This window comes from Tursiops truncatus, chromosome 2, assembly GCF_011762595.2.
Source record: "Tursiops truncatus isolate mTurTru1 chromosome 2, mTurTru1.mat.Y, whole genome shotgun sequence".
NCBI classification, from domain to species: Eukaryota; Metazoa; Chordata; class Mammalia; order Artiodactyla; family Delphinidae; genus Tursiops; species Tursiops truncatus.
In genome coordinates, this window is record NC_047035.1 from 74287327 (window position 1) to 74307776 (window position 20450).

The window sequence follows — 20450 nt, forward strand, 5'->3', positions numbered from 1 at the left end:
CCCGAAACTATGTCTTTCCACAACTCTCAGCTCAGAACTCTTTCAAATGGGCCACCCACCCTTTTGAGTACCACATCTCAGCTTCTGTTTGAGACTCTAACTAGCTTTCGTGACCTTCCCATGTTTTCGCCCATCATCCTCCCAAACCTGGAGCCTAGGGTTTGGGAAAGAAGACGTTGAGCCCTGAAGAGAAAGTTACAGGCTGGGCCTTTTGAAACTTCCCCGAAAAGGAAAGGAAAGGTTACTCTCTACTCCCTACGTTAACTCTTCCCGAGCCGAAAGGCTGAGGCCGTTAAAAAAAAAAAAAGAAAAAAGGCAGAGTGGTCTCACTCAGGACCTGTAGGCTGGAGTGCCCACCTCCTGCTGGATGGGGAGCCACCTGTCAGAGGGCTGTGGGCGACGGCCGCGGGACCGGAGGGTGAGCGCCGCTGAGCGCACGCTCAGAGCAGAGAGACGCAGGAGGTGATGGTCAAATACCCTGGGAGCTGAGGTGGAGGATTCTGGAGGTGACAGCAAGGAGAGTACGCAACTGCGAAGGGTGCCTGAAGCTTCTGCGCCAACACCAGGCGGGTGGGAGACAGGAAAGGAAGGCAGCGCGGCGGCGCTGCGGGAGGGCTCCGCCGGGGCGGGGGGTGCCATGTCTCGCGAGCGGTCCCCCCGCACCGACATTCCCCGCAACCTGAGCTTCATCGCCGCGCTGACAGAGCGCGCCTACTACCGCAGCCAGCGGCCCAGCCTCGAGGAGGAGCCGGAGGAGGTGCCAGGCGAAGGCGGGACGCGCCTCGGGGCCCGATCCCGAGCTCCTGCTCCGAGTCGGGAGCGCAGGGCTCGCTCTGCGCCCGCCGGAGGCAGCGGTACCCGGGTGCCCCACAGCCGCAGCCCCGACACCCGTAAGAGAGTGCGTTTCGCCGACGCGCTTGGGCTGGAGCTGACCGCGGTGCGCCGCTTCCGCCCGGGAGAGCTGCCCCGGGTACCCCGCCACGTGCAGGTCCAGCTGCAGAGGGACGCCCTTCGCCACTTCGCGCCGTGCCAGTCCCGCGCCCGAGGTCTCCAGGTAGGCGGCAGAGGTACGCCCCTTCCCCGGGACCTCCCCAACTTGGCCTCGGCGGGTTTATGGGAGTGGATTTATCTAGGAGCACCCATCTCCACCCCGAACCCTGGGCTTGCTCTCGCTCATCCCTTTTGGTGTCCCCATTGGCAGGTGGCTCTAGGCCACTCTCCCAGCAGGGCTCCCCTCAGACTGCCCGGACGCCGGGGTCGGCCTCCGATTGGTCCCGTGCCTCGCCCTGACCCCGCCCCCTCTCTCTCCCCTCCCCTCCCTTCTCCTGGGCTCCCTCCTCCCCTTTCCTCCATTCCCCCTTTCCCAGCAGGAGGCGCGCGTTGCCCTGGAGCCGGCCAGCGAGCCTGGCTTCGCGGCCCGCTTGCGGGCGCAGCGAATCTGCCTGGAACGCGCCGAGGCGGGCCCGCTGGGCGTCGCCGGGAGCGCGCGCGTGCTGGACCTGGCCTACGAGAAGCGCGTGAGCGTGCGCTGGAGCGCCGACGGCTGGCGGACCCAACGCGAGGAGCCCGCCGCCTACGCCGGTCCGGCCCCGCCCCCGCCGCGCGCCGACCGCTTCGCCTTCCGCCTGCCGGCGCCACCCATTGGTGGCGCCCTGCTTTTCGCCTTGCGCTACCGCGTTAGCGGCCACGAGTTCTGGGACAACAACGGCGGCCGTGACTATGCTCTACGTGGGCCCGAGCACCCGGGCAGTGGTGGAGCCCCGGAGCTACAGGGCTGGATCCACTTTATCTGAGACGCCTGCGGCCGACGGCGGAAAAAAATCAAAGGCACCGGGGGGCTGGGGGATCCCGAAGATTTGGTGGGGAGGAATGGGAGAAACCGAGATTGGCGGGGAGCTGCCCTAGAGAGTCAAGCCCGGGAGGGCGAGGAGGATGGGGGAAACCAAAGGGGTGTGGGGTGTGGGTAGAATCAACGAAAGTTGGGGAGGTTGGGGTGGATGTGAGTGGAGGAACCCAAGTCATAGAAGGAGGGAGACGGAAAGGGTGCTGGAAGGTTAGAAAAGAAGCAAAAGGACGATAGTGATGTTCTCTTCCGTGAGTGGGCATTGGGAGAAAGTGAGTAGGTCCGTCCGGCCTAGGCAGTCAAAGGTTGAGGGTAACTCTTTGGGACCGAGGACATATTTTGTGTGAACTAGGAGCCCACCACAGTTGAAATCATTTAGATTGCTGGCTTATTCCCTCTTCTTACTGGCCTTAGCCACCGCAGGTTCCCCAGCCCTGCCCATCGTAGCTTTAACTCACCCATAATTGCCTTGCTTAAGTCCCAGGAACTTGGCCATTGCTCCCCAGCCCCTGACATTATGACAGGATTCGCTTGTCACCCCAGCCCCTAGCTTCAGTCTGCACTGACTGGCTGGGGAGTGATGGCAGGTAGCATCAGAGCTCCCTCCTCCAGCTTCCAGGCAGCCCTGGGGATGAAAATGAAAGTAAAACCAACTCCAGGCTTGTCCTTGTGGCCAAATAATGCGGTGCCTAAGGTGCTGGTGCACTCAGGGGCTTCCAGAAAAATGCCAGCCTTACCTTTCTGGGTGCCTTCTAATGACCTCTAAGCACTTTATGGACTGTATTTGTCAAGAGACAGGTGAATCACAGGATTCCTTCTGCCACAAAAGAAAAGGAAGTCACTGACTAGCTGGATAACTTTGGGCAAGTTACTTCACCTCTCTGGGCCAGAGTTTCCTCCTTGAGAAACTGCATTTGGATTAGGTGATCTCTTAGGCCCCTTCTTGCTCTGACATTTTATGATCTGTGAGGGGCAGAGTGTGGATTAGAAGCCACATTCTCCAGCCTACGGTTGGAGTGCTTACAGTTCAGAACACACAGCACCCCAAGCGTGTGGTTGGGCCTGAGAATGGCTCTCCAGTTTTTGACACATGTTCCAGAGCCCAGAAAGCATCCAGTCTGCAGCAACCAGCCTGCAGCCTCAGGGTATTCCAGGGCCTCTTTCAAACCACAGCTCATCCTCTGCCCCTTGCTTTTGCTCTTGACCCAACAGACTTTCAGCCTGGGTGCTGGGAGACAGCTTTGGGGAGGTGCCTCTCTAGGGGAAAATGATGCTTGGGAGCCCCCAAAATGAAACAACGTTGGGGACTTTCTTGAGTATAAAGGATTATAGGTATAAGAAACTGAAAACATTTCAAACCAAGAATCAGAGCACCTTGAAAATTAAATGGTACCAGAAGATGGCAGTCTGCTCCATACCTTGAGCAAGTGAAATGGGAAAGCTGGACTCTTCTCCCCATTCACATTTATGCCTTATGTCTCTCCTGGTTAACCTCAGCTGGTTGTGTGTTTTCCTCCCTTCTCACCCTATGTCTAAGCTCTTTGCTTTTCTCTTTCCTTGTCCCCTTCTCATCACTTTCATTTTTCTTTTAGCATATACGGTATTTACCTTCACTTTCTCTATTTCCATCTGCCTCCCTCTTCATCCTTGTTGAAGATGAAGGAGTGGAGAACCTACTTCCTTTTCTCCAAGACCATGGTTGATCCACCTTCCTCCCTCAGGCTCCTTCTTGACAGTCTTCTAGAAGGGAGAAGAGGGAAAAGCAGTTCCTGATGCTGCAGATGAACAAGGAGCTCCCAGGTAACCAGCTCCCCACACCCGTTTCTATCTGTTACTGATTTCTCAGAATTTTCTGGATTCCCCTTTTATCTCTTAGTGAGCGAGGGTACACGCACATGTGCCCATACATGCGTTCAGAATGGAGTATGGGGCTTATTACCATGCCCCTCCTCTCCAAATCTTTAATCCTTTGAAGAAAAATGGCTGAAAGAGAGAAACCCTGGGTCATTCCTCAGACAAATGCCCATTTAAGCATCATCTTCACCTGGTGGAAAAAACAAAGAATTTCATGCATCTTGTGGATCACCCTCAGGTCAAAGTTCCAGCAGAGTGACGAGAGAAAGTGTACTGAAAGCCACCAGCAATACACTTTTTAGTCACCAATGAAGAGCCCAAGGGAGGATAATGGAGCGGGAGAGTGGGTCAAGGCTCAGTGTGTGATCATCTCTTGCGTTATGTGTATGCATTACTGTTATGTGTATCAGCAGTCGCAAGAGCTCACATTTACTTACGTAGCCACTAAAATCTGGTGTCTTGCATGCTTTATAATCCATAAAACAACCCTATGAGTTGAGTAATGTTATTCCTGTTTTAGAGAGAAAACAATTCAGAAAAGCTCGGTATTTTGTGCAAGGTCACACAGCTAGTAAATGGCCGAGCTAGGATTGTGAACCCAGGAAATCTCCAGAGCCTCAGTGCATAACCATGATGTCATAATATTATCCTTTAAAAACAAAATTAAAACCTTGCCATTAAAAAAAAAACCTTGGAACATACCATCTCTTATTAGGAAAAGACCACAGTTTCTAATTGTGCTCTGCCTTCCCATCCTCCCAGCCTCCCCAACTGGCTTGGAGAAGGCAAAGCACCAAGGGTCCCAAGCTTCATCTGCTATTTCCAGGAGCTTGCTGCTGCCTCCTGTGCCCGTGTCCCGGCTCTGCAGGATCAGCAAGGAACCACTGCGCCTGCGCCTGCGCCTGCTGGAGAACTTGGGAACCCATTTGAACTCCAGCCTTGCCATACATTGGGATTCTCTCCTGGCCCTAGCCAGTCCTCCACACTTGTTGGTATGCTGTGCCCCTTCCTACTACCCCAGCTAGCCTTGAACAGGCCAATTCCCTAAAGTTTCCACTAGAAGGGTCCCTGACTAGGACAATTGCTGGATGGTCTGTGCTTGGGCCCTCTCTGGGAACCTGAGTATTACTAAGCAGATAAATGCAAATGGTTGGGGGCAGGGAACCAAGAAGAGTTCATTGTTCCTGAGCTTTTTCTCTAAGAAGTACCCTGGCTCACCCATGCCCCTATTCTCAGCTTTACAGAGCCAAGACATGAGTCTTCTGGTTCTTCCCATACAGAGCTGCCCCAGGGCCTGGGGGTAAGCTGCTAGTCTAATCTGACATGGGAAACACTAGGAATTTGGCAGAAACTTCAGAGATTTGTCATGTGTTAGGCGTTGTGGTGGGGACTTTCCTCTAAAGCCTGATGACTGTACGAATGGGGGCAATTTAGGGTATAACCTGTTAGCCATGGACCGGGAAGGGCCATAAGAGAAACCATTACCATGGTCAGGGGCTCGGGTCCTTGAAGCAACACAGCAGGAACACTCTTGCCCTTTCCTCTCATCCAGACCTCAGATGTCTTCCTAAGTATTCTTCCTGTTCCTTTGTTTTCTTTTATGAATACATTATTTCTTTTATGAATATATCATTTCTCTTCACAATAAGCCCTAACTCAACTTGCCAATCTAATCCCACATTCCCTTGCTTCTAACTCCTGTGTTTCTCTGGAGCCCCTCTGGATCCTTGCAATGCGCAGGTCATAGAATCCAGAGACCTGAAAAGGCTTGTCTTTAGAGATCACTGTGTCCAGACTCCTCCAGAGATGAGGACACAGGTCCAGAGATGAGAAGGGACCCCAGCAGGGTCAGAGAATTTGTTAGTGCAACTCCAGATGGGACGTAAACCCAGGCCTCCTGACCACCTCCCATTCCCAGGCTATGAAACAGGCCTCTCTCCACAGGGTCAGACCCACGATTTTTCATGGCAAGGGACACGTCAGAAATTTTCATTTTCTGCTTCTAGTTTCCATTCCCTTCCCCGTCCAGGCAGAAAGAGAAACAAAAGGGACTGGTATGTCCCCAGCCTTGGCACTTCTTTCAGTGATATCGCTGAAGAACAGTGAAGTTGCTAAAACAAACAACAACAACAAAACAACAACTGAATAATCTACCCATTGAATAGCTAACCTGGGGAGGAAATGAAAGTTTGCTATTTGAATCCCCCTCAAACCACCGTTCTCATCAGACCCTTCCCGAGCCTCCCCACCCTCTTCACAGTGCAGCTCTGTACACTGGGCCCCAGACCCACTCGTATTGTGCCTCACTTCAGCCTCCTCATGCAACTGCTCTCCCTTCTGGATAAAAGACCTCGTATTTGAAATAAAGTTGAAATATGAAAAGAAAATATAAGCTACTGAGAAGTATTGTTTGTTTGGGGCTGAGGGTGGCAAGAGACCCAGAGGCACCCTGCATTTCTTGGCCATCTCATCTCTTGCAAGTCCTGTTCCCTGTCTGCTGGAGTCCTCTGGCTATGCAAAAGTTGGATGGGAAGGAGATGTAGAGGAGTTGGGCGGCCCTGGTATGAGACACCCCTATAGTATCACGGCACCCTTTTGGGTAGTGGTAGGGAAAGTTACCAGGCCCAGCTCATAGCTCCCTTGCACCCAGCACCAGCTGCTGTTGCAGTTAAAGCGAACAGCTCAGGTGAAGGCCCCGTGTTTCCCCTTGGTGGGGTGCTTTTCTTAAGGAGGCCATTTAAATTACATTCTGCTCCTTAGGCACTGGAAGGAAAAGCAAAGCCCCTTTTGTCTATCAAGGGCAATCCTAAAACAAAGGACAAGAAATATGATGGAGAGGAAAAGTGAGGACCTCTCTATTTGAAAAAGATCAAGTTCTAACATAGTATTGACTCCCACATCACCTGAATGATGAAAGAGTCCAATTATCCACCAAGTAATGAGACTGTTCCTTACAGGGAAGCCCTAGCCCGAGAATAATCAGATGCCTCATCATTACATCATAATGGCCAAGTTGTGATGTCACTGCAGAGCACCCACTCTTTAGTACACGCATTGTAATTGAAACCAGATATGCTGAAGGGTAGAGTCAGCATGAGGAGCAGATCCCCAAGAAGAGGTAAGTGGGGGCTTTCCATGGGTTCCCTCCATGGCTTATCGCCTAGGGTCTCTCTGTGGCCCTAATGTCTTTCCAGACTTCTCATATCTTAGTTTGGTGGTAGGTTTGTCTGAAATCTCTCTTCTGCAAACTCCATTGCAGCTTTTGCTATCCCAAATCCTCAATACTTGCAGTTGTGACGACTGGTCAGCCCTCACGTCTGTTTTTTAGGACAGAGCGCAGAACACTGGAGCAGGGTTTCCCTAACTGGGGCAGAAACTCACCATATCTGTTTCGTTAGTCCCAGGGATAGATCCAAGTTTTCGGTTGTCTGAAGCATACAACTTTTGGGGCCTTTTTCAAGTAAAATAAATATTTCAGAATGAGAAAAGATATCTTAAAAATTATAACTTTAAAAAAGCTGACAAATATCATAATATCACAAAATCAAGAAAAATAACATTTTTAAAATTACCTATGTGGCAAACCTAAATATTTTTCCCCACAATTTTGTTTTTGGCTGCATGCTCTTTGATAGTCTTTTTATATGATGATTATAGATAATTTTTCCGTAAAGAGATAATTCCATCTCCATGATCACTTTAAAAAAATTCTTGATAATTAAAAAAAATTTCACCTTCACACCTTGTAAGTAATAATGTCACATAATTTGGGGGGACTTTTGTCAAACTTGGAAAAACACTACCAAATGTCTTCAGTATATGTGGTGTAAGATTTTAGAGCATTTTCAAATTTGCAATAATGAATAACATAAACTCTGAATTTTTGACATTGGGAGTATTCCTGGAAGCTGTATGTATTAAGTTTGTTAGAGCTGCCATAACAAAATACTTAGACTAGGTGGCTTAAACAGTGGAAATTCTCTTACGGTTTTGAGGCTAGAAACCTGAGATCCAGGTGTTGGCAGGGTTGATTTCACTCTGAGGTTCCTCTCTCTTGGCTTGTGGATAGCCATCTTCTCCCTATATCTTCACATGGTCCTACCTGCATGTCTGCATCCAAATTTCCTCTTATTATAAGGACAGCAGTTATACTGAATTAGGACTCACCCTAAAGACCTCATTATAATTTAATTACCTCTGCATAGACCTTATCTCCAAATATGGTTACATTCTGAGGTACTGGGAGTTAGGACTTTAACATATGAATTTTAGCAGGACACAGTTCAGCCCATAACACTGTAATTACTATTTATTCACAGAAGTAACTGCAAATCACAGATGTGTAACTCCTACACCCAAACTAAATGTATTCCCAGCTCAACTTGGTTAGTCAATCCCCAAATACCCGTGGCCTCTTCATTGCCACTGGACAAAAGGAGAAGTGTGATGGAGGAGGAGTCAGAAAGGAAAGAGACATCAGTCTTGACCAACTGCAGTTTAAATTTTTTTTTCAAATTCTACAAAAACCTATGATCATATTAACACATTGCTGGGACTCCTCCCATGCTTTGGAAGAGTTCTGTGCAAGAGAGGGCCCTTCCTCCAACTTCCTTAGCTATTAGGTCATTGTGTGTCTGGTCAGTCCTGCTATATTTCTGAGCCATGCAAAGGGAGAGGGAGTTTTCACCAAAGATTAAGGATGATGTGGTAAATCCACATTCTTCAGCACTAGTCCCTGGAAGAGCTGGGATGATTACTGTCTTGCTGAAGGTGGGACCCTCCCTTCTCTGATAATGTCAAGTCTGGACCTCTTCCTCTCTTCCACTCCCCCACCCCAACTGTTAGGGTGATAGCTGATTCATTTTGCTGTACAGCAGAAACTAACACAACATTGTAAAGCAACTATACTCCAATAAAAATTAATAAAACAAAAAATAAAGTGTTAGGGTGAAACCCACATAAAGGAGGGAGGCTTCAGCCTGTTCTCCAGAACTGGGGCAGAGGAGTTTCTTCTTTCCTTGGATTCTTCCTCCCTTAAATCTGTCTTTGATTCTTCTCCCTACACCTGAATTGGGAGTGAGTATCCTTCTGAGACAAGAAATGTGACTGAGTTGTCTACCTTTCATAATTCCCAGCCCATGATCTGTGATGCCCAGAGTGACTGACTGAACCCTCCAGGGGCAGCCACTAAATTTTCACAGTTCCTGCCTGGCTTTCCAGCCAAATAAGTGTGAGTTCTTCCGGGTCAATCCAGTTTCATTGTTTGGATTATAAAACAATAAGCTCTCCATCGACAACTGAGGGCTGCCTGCTGCCTACAGTGTTTCACTTTTTCCTTCCTTCGTTACATACAAACCATTGGCGTATTGTAATAAGTCATGATTTAGGAGAAGTTCTGTATGTACCACCAGCCCTGGCTTAAACCCTCAGGGATCAAAAGTTTCTAATTCTAAAGCTGAGAATATTCTTTCTGTTGCTTACTCCTATCATGTTTTTGCAGGATACTAGTTTGAAGGGCATGGCTCTTAGGAGTTGAGATTGTTACTAAATGTATTGAGGGAGAGAGGGGAGGAAGGGGCAAATGCAGGGCCAGCAACGGAAAATGGGGCTCCAAGCTGAATTAGAGATATATTTCTCATGCTTGGCAACCTTGAAAGAGCTCTTGACCTTAGACTGGAGCAATTAAGAATCAGAAGTAGCGATTATGGTGGTTGACTTTTAGGGGGTACAGGGGGAGTGGCGAGATCTGTAGAATACAGGGCAAAGTCTGAAATTGTTTTATAAGTTATTGTCGGTATATAAGCTATTGTGACCTAAATAATACAAGAGGAGACTAGCATGAGAACAGAAGACTCACTTCAGAAAGTATTGTTCCCAAGTTTTAGTCAGAAGACTGAGAATCCTAACTATACAAACTTTTGGCCCAGAATTTCGGTGTGGAATACTGTTTCGGTGGAAAGACCATTTTATCGCACTCCCTTTCTTTACAACAAAAACCAAGGTCCCCAAATATGAGGCACATTTCCAGGTCCTCTTTACTAGGGCGGAGCGGGTGGGTAAGTCCGAACGAGGTGACCTCCTCTAGCACTTCGTCTTTGAGAACACCTGTCTGGTGACAGCTGGACCCGGGAAGTGGCCGAAGGTGCCGGGCTGCTAGGATCCTCGTCTTTAAGGGTGTCCAAGACATTTGATCCATCTCGAGAACAAGTTCCCGGTTGCTCTAGGCGCTTCGTTTACAGTGACGCTGCTGACAGCGGTTGGGCCCTCGTCTGGGAACGCGCGTCTCCTGTGTGAGACTGGCAAAGGGATACTGAAAAAGTCTTCCTTCCGAAGGAAACAAATGGGGAGTAGTTGTAGGCGGTCTGGACAGTTCAGCAAACTGCTGTTAATTTCTTGGGGAATTCCAGGAGGAACATTGCCCAGTGGACCCCTAAGATCCGGCGCCCACAAGGCGAGGGTGGGAGGGGGTACCATTCACTGCGTCCTAGCCCGGGGGGACATCTTCTCTGCCCCACGCAGCCAATAGCCATCCCGGCTGAGGCCCACGGAGCCAATAGCCGACTTCAACCGAGGCCCACGCAGCCAATGGCCGGCTCAGTCTGTTCCGCCGGGGCCCGCCCACCTGCGTTCACCAATCAGGACTCTGGCCACCTTGGCACCGCCCCTGGAGCCCGCCCCACCCATCCGCCCCGCCTCCAACTCGCTGAAGCAGGGCTGGGCTAGACGGGCGCGCTTTCGGGGGCGGGGGGGGGGGGGCAGTCCCGGTCCCAGCCCTCCGCGCGGGTGGGCTCGGAGCAGGCCGCACCGGGCAGCAACCCCACTCTCACCCCGGAGGCCCCCTGCCCTTTCTCCCCCTTTCCCCCCGGCCCATGGTGCGAGGCTGGGAGCCGCCGCCCGGGCCGGACTGCGGTGAGTGATCCCCAGCCCCTTCGACTTCCCCTCCCAGCCCCTGTACGATCTCCGACCCCCGGAGCCCCATCCCCGCGCTGGGGGGAGGAGAATTCTAGGTTCGAAGTCGCCTGGTTCTCTCTCCTTTCTCCTCTGGACTTTTCGGTTCCCTGTTGTAACTGGGGGAGGGTGAGTGGGTGTGTAGGGAGGAGGGGAAGGCTGGGTAGGGACGCCCTTGGCGAGGGGAGGGTTTGAGATTCTCCTGCTTCCTGGGGCTCATCGCCCCAAGTGCAGGAACTTTTTGTTCTCTGACCCAGTTTGGAGCCTTCTAGACTGCCTGTGAAATGGAGGATAGGAGAAACGTTTCCTTCCCAGGCCTCCCCTCCTCCCCTCCATGACTACCTCCTAGCGACCTCAACACATGTACAGAAACCTGGCCTTATTCCTGGGGAGCAGTTGCCTTTGGGAATGAAAGGTTTAAGAGAAATTGCCCCCTCTGACCCCTACCCAGACATACTCAGAAAACCAACTAGGAAAGTGAGAACCTGAGTCCTCAGAGGTTCCTGGTGTTGCGTCCTAATCTGAGACTTCTAAACTGAAAGAAGACTCAAGCTGAGACCTATTTGGTAATGAGGGCCCAGATGTGATATTTTGTCATATGAGCCCCCTTCTCACCATACATTTGAAGCGCTTTTTATGATTAGGATAAGTAGGTGGCAGTAATTGAAAAAAAAAAAAAACCAAAAAAGCCAGTTAAAGTTGGGAATTTTTAAAATGATGCATACATATCTTAAGAACTGTCATTAAAAGTACATTCATTTCACCAATCTCTTCGGTTAGTGTCCAGGCGTTTTCTTTATGTAAGTATGCTGATTGGCAGTCCCAATTGTCTTTCTAGGATAAACGACATAAGTGAATCTCAAATCTGGCTGCACCCTGAGAACTTTTTAAAAACTACTTATGCCTGAGCCCCAGTCCAGGCTAATTAAGTCAGAATGAGGAGGTTGATGCCCTGGTTTAAGTTTCCCAGGTAATTCTAATGTGCAGCCTGAGCCTGGAGCCACTGCCTCTCATCATCTGTGATTTCCACGTTTGGTTTCTTTAAAGTGGAGTGAGAATTTAAACACTTTTGAAGCAATCTGAGTGCAGAATACTTCTGAGTTTTTTAAATCCCCAGCCCCTCCAGTCTTTTACAGTTTTCTTGCCTACTCCCAACTCAAAAAAAAATTTTTAATATACACTCCTTTGTATTATGTCTTTCCAAAGCATTTGACTTTGTTTTCATAGAAACAGTTTTTTTCTTTTGGCCGCTCTGTGTGGCTTGTGAGATCTTACTTCCCCAACCAGGGATTGAACCCGGGCCCTCAGCAGTGAAAGCACGGTGTCCTAACTACTGGACTGCCAGGGAATTCCCAGAAACAATTCTTAATGCACTCATTTTTCATAGATTTATGTGATGTTTAATTATTATATACAGAAAAACAATGAGCCTAAGCAGGTTTGGAATTACACACAACTGGCCTAAGCACATAGGGCAGCTGAAGGAAGCAGCTGACTTTGCCATACTAGAGTAGCCTACCAGTGTCTAGTTTCCAGTGCACTATGGGTATTGATAATGTAATCCAGTAGGGGTCAGTTAAGCCAGGCTTTTGGCCCAGTTGAACACCCCTCACTTCCACTCTCTCCAACTAATATCACCAATGCCTAGTCGCTTCTAGACTAATTCAGATTCTCTTGAGTCTTCCAACCATTCTTTCCATTCATTCATAAACTGTTTCTCTTTAAGCATTACCACCATTGCTTTTATTAAGTTGGGAGGACATAAGGCAGAGCTTATTAACCAGGACTTCTGGGCAATCAGCAAACCCCCGGAGATTATACTTTATGTAATGTGTAAGTGTGAATGTTTATGGGGCGGGGGGGGGCAGTAAGTCATAACTTTCTGAGAGTTTATAACTTCTGATTTTCAAAGAGGTTCATGATCCAAAAAGTTGAGAAGCACATGAATTGAATATCACTAAAAGTCCTTTAAGGCCCTTGAAAACTATCACCAAAACACATTTCATTCAGAAACATACCTCAGTTCTCTGAATAAAGATTTAGAGAATTTAGCAGGCTCATATCTGGTCTCTCACTTGAACTGTTTCCTGCTTTTAACCATAAGCCTAGGCTCGAGGGTTTTTTGGCACCGTGCAGTATGCGGGATTAGTTCCCCCACCAGGGATCAAACCCGTGCCCCTTGCAGTCCTGCAGTGGAAGTGCGGAATCCTAACCACTGGATCACCAGGGAATTCCCAGCCTAGGTTCAAGTTCTGAAGACCTCTTTTTCCTAGGATTGTGTGAACACCTACACTGGAAGTTTAAGGCAGCCCATTCTTTTCTGCCTTTTGTCCAGGGGTATGGAAAGCCCAAAGGGAAATAAGGGTGTTACCCTGACTATATTTTTTATTAGTGATTTTAAGTAGCAGTGGGGCATATCTGGCATGGATACAAGTTTAGTAATAATTCAGAATTGATAATACCACTACCACCACCTCTGCTCAGAGGAGTCCTTATTTCTCCAGCTTTCCTTCCCTTTCTCTCCCATCTCCAAATGAAGTACAAGGACATAAGACACTATAGTGTCTTCACTGTGGTTTTGATTACTGTAGGGTCTACCCTCTTTGTTATAGTTCTCATGAGCCACTCCCTGGATAGTTTTCTCCTATATCAAAGCCAGATTCTTCCAGGGAGGTACCAGCTCTACATCTGTGCCCTGATTTAAGCCACCATTCTGTATCAGGAAGTCTTCCACAACTTGTGTTTTGTGTCACTGGGAAACTGTAGATACATACAGTACACCAGATATGACCTTTCCATTACTGTATGTTATACTGAAATATCAAGCTGATATGGGAATCTGACAATAGCAAACCACATGAATGAAAGTAAAATGCTTCCTGGTGGGCTTATAGCTGTGCCTGCCTTATTTCCTGTCTGGCAGTCTTCATCCTCACACTGGACTGCTTTATTCCTTACGCTACCTTTTCCTCGTATCTGAACTGTTACTGTGACCTTAAAAAACAGGACACAGATAAGGTTAAGTGGATGTCAAGTGCTGGAACATCAAGTATTCTCCAGCTTAGATTTGGTGGTGTTCCTGGTGGGCCACAATTTCCAAATGGTAGTTTAGTGCCTGGCTGTGCAAGCACTTCCTCACAGCCCCTCAGCTGTGTCTGGGATGGACCTGGAGGGTAAAGGTAGAGCTACCACACTGGCAATTCACCTAGTAATCAAAAAGAACTTATATCCAAATTATGGATTCAATTCTAAAGCAGTGATTTTCTACTTTTTTAAAAGTTGCAAAATCCTTTCTGGAATTATATCCAACTCCCCAAATATAAAAAGTACAAAATCAAGACACCCTGGTTTCCTGCACTGCTCATTAGGATTAAGACTGCAATAACAGACTGAAACAGTCATTTTAAAGGATTCAGTCTTTGCCTCACTTCCCCTGTTGTCTAAGAGGAGCATTACCTTATATCAGAATCAGCCCGTGAGGCTGAAGCAATGATAAAAGCTCTAATTTATTGAGCCTTTACTTTGGTCTAGGCATGACGTCAGTTGCATTTTTTTTTTTTTTTTTCTGTATGCGGGCCTCTCACTGTTGTGGCCTCTCCCGTTGCGGAGCACAGGCTCTGGACGCGCGGGCCCAGCGGCCATGGCTCACGGGCCCAGCCGATCCACGGCACGTGGGATCCTCCCGGACCGGGGCACGAACCCATGTCCCCTGCATCGGCAGGCGGACTCTCAACCACTGCGCCACCAGGGAAGCCCATCAGTTGCATTTTTTGATTTAGTCATAAACTTGCAAGGTAGACGCTGTTATGACCTCCTTTTATTCTGATGGGAAAATAAAGCTTAGCGAGCACTCTAGGGAGTGGAGAAGCTGCGATTCACCTCAAATCTGCCTCACCCCAGACTTCCACCTCTAACAGCTCTAGGCCCCGCCTACACATGACATCTAGCACACAGTAGGTGCTCTGTAAAAATATATGTAACTTTACATACATTCAACATTGTCTCCATTTTCTACACATGAGGAAACTGAGGCTCCTATAAGTTCAGTAGCTTTTGCCCAAGATCACATGGCTGGTGGCAGAATTGGGATTCAAACTGCAGGCTGGCCTTAATCATATTTTAACCCACTATGCCATGCTGCCTTCATTTACCCTCTTAAGGTTCTCTTCAAGCTGTACTGCTTCTAGGGTCTGCATGGCCTTCAGTTTGTTAAGATTTGCTTGTTAAAAGGGAACGGTGACACCCATTAGAATGCTTCCGAAGTTTTCTGCTCATCATATAAAATCCCCGATATTACACTGCACTATGTGTAACTTTCTGGACTTGAGATTTTTCTCAATTCATCATGTAGCATTTATATCGGAATCCTGTCCTATCCATAACATATCAGAAGTAATATTTATAAACTCAGATGGGATTCCTCTAAGAGTAAAGGATGACAGATGTTTTAAAGTCTCTAATGCCCACACAGGGAGCCGAGTTAAAATTTGGTCAACAGGGAACTCCCTGGCGGTCCAGTGGTTAGGACTCTGTGCTTCCACTGCAGGAGGCATGGGTTCCTCCCTGGTTGGGGAACTAAGATCCCAAAAGCCTCAGGCATGGCCAAAAAAAAAAAAAAAATGGTCAACAGAATTATTCTGGGAAATAGCTTGAGCAGGTTTCCAAGAATGAAGCGTAGTCAGAGGCTTTCCCTGCAGTCCCCACAGCCACGATGACCCTGGGAGCCCTGGTGCTGCTGGGTAGCTTGCAGGACCCGGTTACAGTTTATAATGAGCGAGCCCACCTGGTTCTGAGAAGAAAGCTGGACTGAAAAGATAAGAGCTGAGGGCCTCCCGTCTTGTGCGGAGGGGCTGCTAAGGTCTGAGGGAGCTCTCTAGGCTCCCTGGAGAGAGACTCAGCAGTTGGAAGAGACAAAGGCTGGGGGGAGGGGAATAACCTTTGTTCTGAGGATGACAGGGGTAGGAAACGTTCCCCTCCCTCTACCCTAACCAGACCAAAACCGAGGGGGAGTGAGCCCCATTTATCCCAGATAGCTGACCTATCTTATCCTACTGAGAGTTAGAAAAAAAACCCATCAATCCCCTCCCCCTAACACTCGCCCACCAAGAAGGGAAAGAAAAGGGGGCTGGGCAGAGGGACTGTGCTATTCTACCTTCTAGATTTTCACACGTTGTATTCTTAACCTTTCCATATTCTAGAGATAATCTAGAGATAACTCTAGAGATAATCTGTTAGGAGCTAAAGTGTTCTGGGATTACACCTCTTCTTGTTTTCTTGGTGAGTCTTAGTTTTGTCATTCTTGTTCCATTAACTTAGAGGGTGAAGTGAATTTGAATGGGAAAGATAAAGGCTATAAGGATGTTTTCCTTTTTAACCTCGGAAGTCAGATTTCGTTTTTGGTGACAACACTCACTAGTCTTGTGACTTGGGATAATTTAACCTCTATGGACTTTGGTTTTTTCATACTTACAAGGGAATTATAGCAGGCTCTGATGATTCACAAGGTTATGAAAATTAAATGAGAAATTGTTATGCACTTTAAAAGCAATCCAGCACAGTACACGTAGAAGTTGATTGTACTGGAGTCCAACGTTTTGTTTGGTAGAAATTGAACAATGGGTTGAAAGAGGAGCCCCAGTGATCGAGCTGTTTCTCTTCTTATTACAGCTATCTCTGAAGGGCACAAATCAGAAAGCACCATGCCTCCTAATAAAGAGGCCAGCGGTCTTAATAGCTCCCCTGCGGGGCTCATCTGTCTCCCTCCAATCTCTGAGGAGCTACAACTTGTGTGGACCCAAGCAGCCCAGACTAGTGAGCTGGATGGCAATGAGCACTTGCTACAAACCTTCAGCTACTTTCCGTATCCCAGTTTAGCAGACATTGCCCTTCTCTGCCTACGCTATGGGCTGCAGATGGAGAAAGTCAAGACTTGGTTCATGGCCCAGCGCCTCCGCTGTGGCATTAGCTGGTCATCCGAAGAAATTGAAGAGACTCGAGCCCGAGTAGTCTACCATCGGGACCAACTCCATTTCAAATCCCTTCTCTCTTTTACTCATCATGCAGGGCGGCCCCCAGAGGAGGTGCCTCCTTCTCCAGTGCCACCTCCAGAACAAGTTGGTTTTGGAATAGTTCCCCTGACTCTTGGCGAGCCCACCCAGATGAAAGGATTGAAGGTAGAGCCCTCAGAGCCCTCAGAGCCACTGAGTCACCAGAAAGCAAAGGAGCCCCTGATGGCACCTGGCAGTGGGGCATTCCCCCACCAATCACAATTTTGGCAGGATCTTCAAAGCAGTGGCCTCTCTAAGGAGCAGGCAGGCAAGGGTCCCGACCAGTCACACGGCCTAGGTACTGCTTCCTGGAACCACTCCACAGCTGTCCACCAGCCCCGTGCTCGGGATAAGCCTCCACCCGTCTCATTACTTGCCAGTAGTTGTAAGAAGGAGTCAGCATCTAATGTGACTCCTCCTTCCTCTACCTCTTCTTCCTCTTTCCAGGTACTGGCTAATGGAGCTACTGCCACCTCTAAACCCCTCCAGCCACTGGGCTGTATCCCACAGCCACTGTCACCCAATGAACAGGCACTACGCCCACAGCTGGAGCCAGCCTGGCCCCAGGGGCTAAGGCATAACTCAGCACCTGGTAGGGTTGGCCCTGCAGAGTACCTTTCCCCAGATATGCAACGCCAGCGAAAGACCAAGCGCAAAACCAAAGAGCAGCTGGCTATCCTCAAATCGTTTTTTTTACAGTGCCAGTGGGCACGGCGTGAGGATTACCATAAATTAGAGCAGATCACTGGCTTACCTCGGCCTGAGATTATTCAGTGGTTTGGTGACACACGCTATGCCTTGAAGCATGGGCAACTAAAATGGTTTCGGGACAACGCAGTACCTGGTGCCCCTAGTTTCCAGGATCCAGCAATTCCCACACCACCACCTTCAACCCGCTCCTTGAATGAATGGGCTGAGACACCACCTCTGCCGATCCCCCCACCCCCACCAGATATACGACCCTTGGAAAGGTACTGGGCAACCCACCAACAGCTACGGGAAAGTGATATCCCTCAACTGAGTCAGGCATCAAGGCTTAGCACCCAGCAGGTACTGGATTGGTTTGACTCTCGATTACCTGAGCCAGCTGAAGTGGTGGTTTGTCTAGATGAAGAGCAGGAAGAGGAGGAGGAAGAACTGCCAGAAGATTATGAGGATGAAGAGGAGGAGGAGGAAGACGACGACGACGACGATGATGATGTGATCATCCAGGACTGAGGGTGCACTGGGGGAGGGGAGGTCTGTTACTAAAAGACGAACCAACTTAGTAACTGTTTAAACAAAGAAACCACATTTTTTTACTTACCTTGTGGCAAAGAACTGAAAAGCTTTGTGTTTTTGAGGGTGGGGGACAGCGGGATGTAGTAAGGGTGGACCAGGGAGGATGATCATGGAGGACAAAGCAAGGTGGGGATTGGATGGGCAGAAATCCAGGCCTCCAGCCTCAATGAGAAGAGTGCTATGGGTCTGGTCCAAACTATGAGGCCGGGAAAAGGCTCTTGCTCTCCTCGTATTGGCTGTTATTTCCCCTTAGTGTACTACGGCCTACATTTATGGAGGACTAGAAAGGAGGTGTAAAGATTCCAGTACATCCCCCAGTCCCACCCCACCATTTTCCTTGGAATATAAGGCTGCCTTGCACCCCTTCTTTTCTCTCTGAGCACAAGTCCACACACAATGCAGCCAAGAATCTCAGTATGTCCCAGTCAATCACAAATACTTCCTCTTCCTTATACCAGCTTGACTTTATATGTTTTCCTGCTGCTTTATTGAGTCACACAGGGAGCAGAATGTTTTCGTTTCTAATACTGGACCACTATGCCTTGTACCTTTTTATCTTTCCCAAACCCCCATTCTGTTCACTATTTGTCTCAGGGTAAATCTTCCCCCCGGAGCTTGTGAAAAAGTTTAATAATTGGGTGGAGAATAATTTAGACTGGATATTTATTGGAGGTGGGAATTAGGGGAGATGTCCTTTAAAAAAAAAGTAGAATTAGAATTACAGAGGGGTAGAGAGGAGAAGGAATGGTTTCTACTGTTCGGAAGGACAGTGCAGGTAGGTTCCAGGTTTGGTTTTACAAACCTGACAGTCCCTCCTGCCTAGCTTGACATAGACTGATTTTTTTATCTTTTTGGTGTTGGTTTAATGTGTCCAGAAAAGAGACTTTTCCCTCACTTTATACGATCTGTCTTGGAGACAGAGGGACCATGGTCCTTAACTGAATTAATTGATGTTTTAGAATGGTTTTCATCAGTTGGGGTCAGATATAAAGGTATCAGTGGGTTAACCATCTAGAAATAAAAAAGTGAAAAGCCCCAAATTGCTAGAATAATAATAAAAAGGCCAAAAATAAAATTGTTTCTCTCACCTCCACTTTGCCACTTCTATGGTTTAGAGATTAATGGAGCCAAATCCATTAACTTTCTGATTTAGTATACTTTTTATTTATTTTTGAAGCGGCAGGATATAGTGAGGTAAAGTAAAAGAACAAAAACTTGAAAAGTTAGTAGATCAGTATCTATCACTAGGCAGACTTTTTTCTGCACCTGCTACAGCACAGGCTCTTGCTCAGAAGAGAGGGAGTTTAGAAATGCCTTTAAAATAAATTCAGTTTCAGAAAGGGTAGTGGGATCCTATTCAGCTACAAGGTCATTCCCAAGACCAAATTTATTTCTGGCAGATGCTATCTTTACATTTTTCCAATATTTTTGCTTAAGGTATGCCTGCCAGTGGCCTACCCATTTAATCCCTCATTTCTACCCCTTAGTACCCAAAGAAGAATAAATGTTTGATCTCAGTGGTAGTGTTCTTTGCCCACTCCACCATTTGAGAGCTTGTAATACCAATAGAGTTGCAGTAGCAATAAAAGGACATCCTCTTTATTTCACTATCTGTGTACTTTAGTAAGCCTGTGTCTCCAACCATTACCAAACAGAAAGGAAAATCAACATATTTAATAGTAACTAGGCACAGAGGAAACAATAGGCAAATAGAAAAAGTATAATAAATTAGGGCAAGGAACAGTGTTGTGGCTTGTTAACATCGGCAGTGGGAGAATATATCCAAAGCTAAAAAGTGAAATCCAGAAATAAAACATGGTTAATAAGTATATCACCCCACCCACCCCACCCCCAATGATGCCAAGAATTGTTTTTATAACCTTGTTTCAAGTTGCAGGAAATAAGGGAGCTATCTGTATCTTGTGGGAGAGATATAAACATCTTCCTGAAGCTCTGACCTGATCATTTTCATAGGAAGTAATACAGGGTGTATAGGGTTAAGATTGAGAGAGAGAAGGTACAGAGTGAAACCAGGAAACAAGGTAGGGGTACATTTTCCAAGGCCATCACACCTAAATGAGTATGAGATGCTACCGTCCGTCCTTCAGCAGTATGTATAGATCAGATCTTGAAAATGGTCTATCTGGGAGTGTTCCATGCTTCTCTCCCCCTGGCTAATCCCATCTGCCTCTGTTGGTAGAGATTCTGCAGCACAGGACAGGAAGGCAGTTAAGGGTGTTTGTAACAAAAAGGGCGAGTGTTTGTAACAAAAAGGGCAAGTAAGGCCCTCTCAAGTCATTATATGAAGTTTATCGTGACAGTAAACCGCTGCTGTTGCTTCCCCATAGTTTTCCCCCTTTCATGAAAACTAACTTTTCCAAACTAAGATTTGATACATCTAATGTGACAAAGGCTTTGTTGCTACTTATGAAACTGGAGCATTTCCGTGGTTTATGGTGATAAAGCCGAATATTTGA

General features: G+C 47.8%; 3 protein-coding genes across 5 annotated transcripts in view; 2 read left to right on the forward strand and 1 right to left on the reverse strand.

Annotated features, from left to right (window-relative positions):
• Positions 1-5324, forward strand: PPP1R3E (protein phosphatase 1 regulatory subunit 3E). 2 transcript variants are annotated; one of them, XM_033851336.2, is made up of 3 exons: positions 1-1054; positions 1368-3643; positions 4524-5324. In XM_033851336.2, exons 1-2 carry the CDS (start codon positions 638-640, stop codon positions 1791-1793), a joined length of 843 nt encoding a protein of 280 aa, XP_033707227.1. In that variant the 5' UTR covers positions 1-637; the 3' UTR covers positions 1794-3643; positions 4524-5324. The 2 variants fall into 2 exon arrangements, with proteins under 2 accessions (XP_033707227.1, XP_033707228.1); XM_033851337.2 differs by having other exon boundaries at positions 1371-3643.
• On the forward strand, positions 3661-19060 carry HOMEZ (homeobox and leucine zipper encoding). Of its 2 annotated transcripts, XM_019948542.3 has the most exons (3): positions 3661-4689; positions 6655-6815; positions 16313-19060. In XM_019948542.3, the coding sequence occupies exons 2-3, from the start codon at positions 6770-6772 to the stop codon at positions 17908-17910; spliced, it is 1644 nt and encodes a 547-aa protein (XP_019804101.2). In that variant the 5' UTR covers positions 3661-4689; positions 6655-6769; the 3' UTR covers positions 17911-19060. The 2 variants fall into 2 exon arrangements, with proteins under 2 accessions (XP_019804101.2, XP_004327425.2); XM_004327377.4 differs by lacking the exons at positions 3661-4689; positions 6655-6815 and adding an exon at positions 10417-10606.
• Positions 18812-20450, reverse strand: part of RNF212B (ring finger protein 212B) — a 23478-nt gene continuing 21839 nt past the window's right edge. The window contains exon 15 of the mRNA XM_019948549.3: positions 18812-20178. Within this exon, the coding sequence (XP_019804108.2) occupies positions 20113-20178 (66 nt within the window). The 3' untranslated portion in view covers positions 18812-20112. The remainder of the gene's footprint in view (positions 20179-20450) is intronic.

Coding starts and splice junctions, on each gene's coding strand:
- PPP1R3E (XM_033851336.2), top strand. CDS start 638: ATGTCTCGCGAGCGGTCCCCCCGCACCGACATTCCCCGCAACCTGAGC. Junction 1,055..1,367: donor CCCGCGCCCGAGGTCTCCAG/GTAGGCGGCAGA, acceptor CCCCTTTCCCAG/CAGGAGGCGCGCGTTGCCCT.
- HOMEZ (XM_019948542.3), top strand. CDS start 6,770: ATGCTGAAGGGTAGAGTCAGCATGAGGAGCAGATCCCCAAGAAGAG. Junction 6,816..16,312: donor GAGCAGATCCCCAAGAAGAG/GTAAGTGGGGGC, acceptor TTCTTATTACAG/CTATCTCTGAAGGGCACAAA.